At 41.8% G+C, this 1,702-nt stretch overlaps 1 protein-coding gene across 1 annotated transcript; it reads right to left on the bottom strand.

The window, feature by feature from the left end:
- Positions 1–294: 294 nt before the first annotated feature.
- On the bottom strand, positions 295–787 carry pde6gb (phosphodiesterase 6G, cGMP-specific, rod, gamma, paralog b). Its single transcript, XM_056297510.1, has 3 exons — positions 642–787; positions 478–518; positions 295–371 (listed from the first exon to the last, which is right to left on the bottom strand). Exons 1-3 carry the CDS (start codon positions 785–787, stop codon positions 295–297), a joined length of 264 nt encoding a protein of 87 aa, XP_056153485.1.
- Between the last annotated feature and the right edge of the window lie 915 nt (positions 788–1,702).

Below are 1,702 nucleotides of genomic sequence, written 5' to 3' on the forward strand. Positions count from 1 at the left end.
AAAACAGCGCAGATCTATTGAGAATGATTTTCTTTCTTTTTTTTTTAGAATCAAATGGAACAGATCCTAAGTAGTGAGCAGATGTTGTAAGTGAACTCTGGCTGCAGAATCAACAGAAGCATCCGGTCTAAGTGGACAGAGTTTTTTTTTTTCCATTTTTTGCGTTTGTTACAGTTTGTTATGGTGGTTTGTTCGGGAAAAATCCATTTAAATCTAGGGTGTCAGGACCTGAGGCAGATGGTTTGAAGTGCATGGAAGTGGTCTGGACTCAACAGATGGAGGTAGAAGGAAGGCTCAGATGATACCATACTGGGCCAGCTCATGCAGCTCCAGGTGATTGAAGGCCTCCCAGGGGCAAATGACAGTGATGTCTGCAGAGAAAGCAAAAGAGGTTTTTATTTTAAGTCTCGTCAAAACCGTTTCCAGCAATTTGCAGTTTACAAGAGAATAATCGTAATAATCTTCCCTGCCACTTACCTGTGCCTAAGCCCTCCATTCCAGGTATATCATCACCAAAGCTGTGAATGAAATAAAAGATATCATTCAAACAACGTATATTGCTATTATACACATGAATGTGAGAACTTGCAGCCTCTGTGCACAGCAATAACTGTGACCTGTATGTTTCATGTCAGGCTCACCCCTGGATTCCCTTCTTTGGAGGCTTGCTCTTGAACTGACGAGTCTGCCTCTGCTTGAATTTGGGTGGTCCTTTGCGTGGGGTGGCAGGGCCGCCGGTAACACGGGTGGCCGACTTGATCTCATTCTTGGGTGGCTCAAGATTCATCTTGACTGGTTATGATGTCGTGCGCAGGTTGTTGGCCTTTAAACGCAAACACTTCTCTCAAAGTACCGTCGTCTCGATGACACCTTTTCGGTTTCGGGAGTGAAAGAGACATAAGAGGTTAAAGAATAATCTTTTTCAATCACGTGACCATATGACTGAAAAGAGGTGTGTGTGGGGGGGGTCAACTGCATCCAACTTTTTCTCTGTAAATCCCCTCTTGTGCACACAGACTATGTTTGACAGTGCAGACCCTGATCCTCTTACTGGTCTAATGAGAACTATAGGCAGGATTTACACTTATATTTCCTTGTCAATTGTTATTGGCAATGGAATAATTTGGCCGGTGTTCTGTGAGGATGACCCAATTTCTGTAATCCCTGGCTTAAGTTAATAAGCGTTCCATCACCTCTCTTCATTTCGAGCCAGGCGTTCACACGTAGGCTTTTGGAGAATAAGCTTGTTAGAGCAAGGACAATAGAAAGGATTTGCTGAGCATGCACTGAGGGTCTAATTGATCAATCCTCTCACCATGTCCTTCTACAATGACATGTATGAGGCTTGTAATAGAACCACAAGAGGCTTTTGCACTGACAAAAAAAGTGAATCACATCATGTACTGTCAAATCACTGCATCTGCAAGCATGTCATCAAAGCACTGCATCTGCAGAATGAATGCTAATAATGCTGATACAAAGGATATGTTTTCAGAGTTCACTATTTTTGTCAGGCATTTAAGCACCTTGTTACAATAGTAGGTTATACCTATGCATGTTTTTTGTCTCAAAGTGGGGATTATGCAATTAGTTATTTGCTCATCTAGAATCTATATAAATACAAGACCCCCACATTAACGTTTTTTAACACACAAACAGCATCGACAACCTCCTGTACATTTACTCAGTGATTATAACTAAA

This window comes from Lampris incognitus, chromosome 17, assembly GCF_029633865.1.
Source record: "Lampris incognitus isolate fLamInc1 chromosome 17, fLamInc1.hap2, whole genome shotgun sequence".
In the NCBI taxonomy this organism is placed as follows: Eukaryota; Metazoa; Chordata; class Actinopteri; order Lampriformes; family Lampridae; genus Lampris; species Lampris incognitus.

Bases quoted from the DNA above. Each gene is read 5' to 3' on its own strand.
- pde6gb (XM_056297510.1), bottom strand. From the start codon at position 787: ATGAATCTTGAGCCACCCAAGAATGAGATCAAGTCGGCCACCCGTGTT. The intron at 519-641 runs GTGAGCCTGACA...TTTCATTCACAG, and splicing joins CCAAAGAAGGGAATCCAGGG to CTTTGGTGATGATATACCTG. The intron at 372-477 runs GTAAGTGGCAGG...CTTTCTCTGCAG, and splicing joins AATGGAGGGCTTAGGCACAG to ACATCACTGTCATTTGCCCC.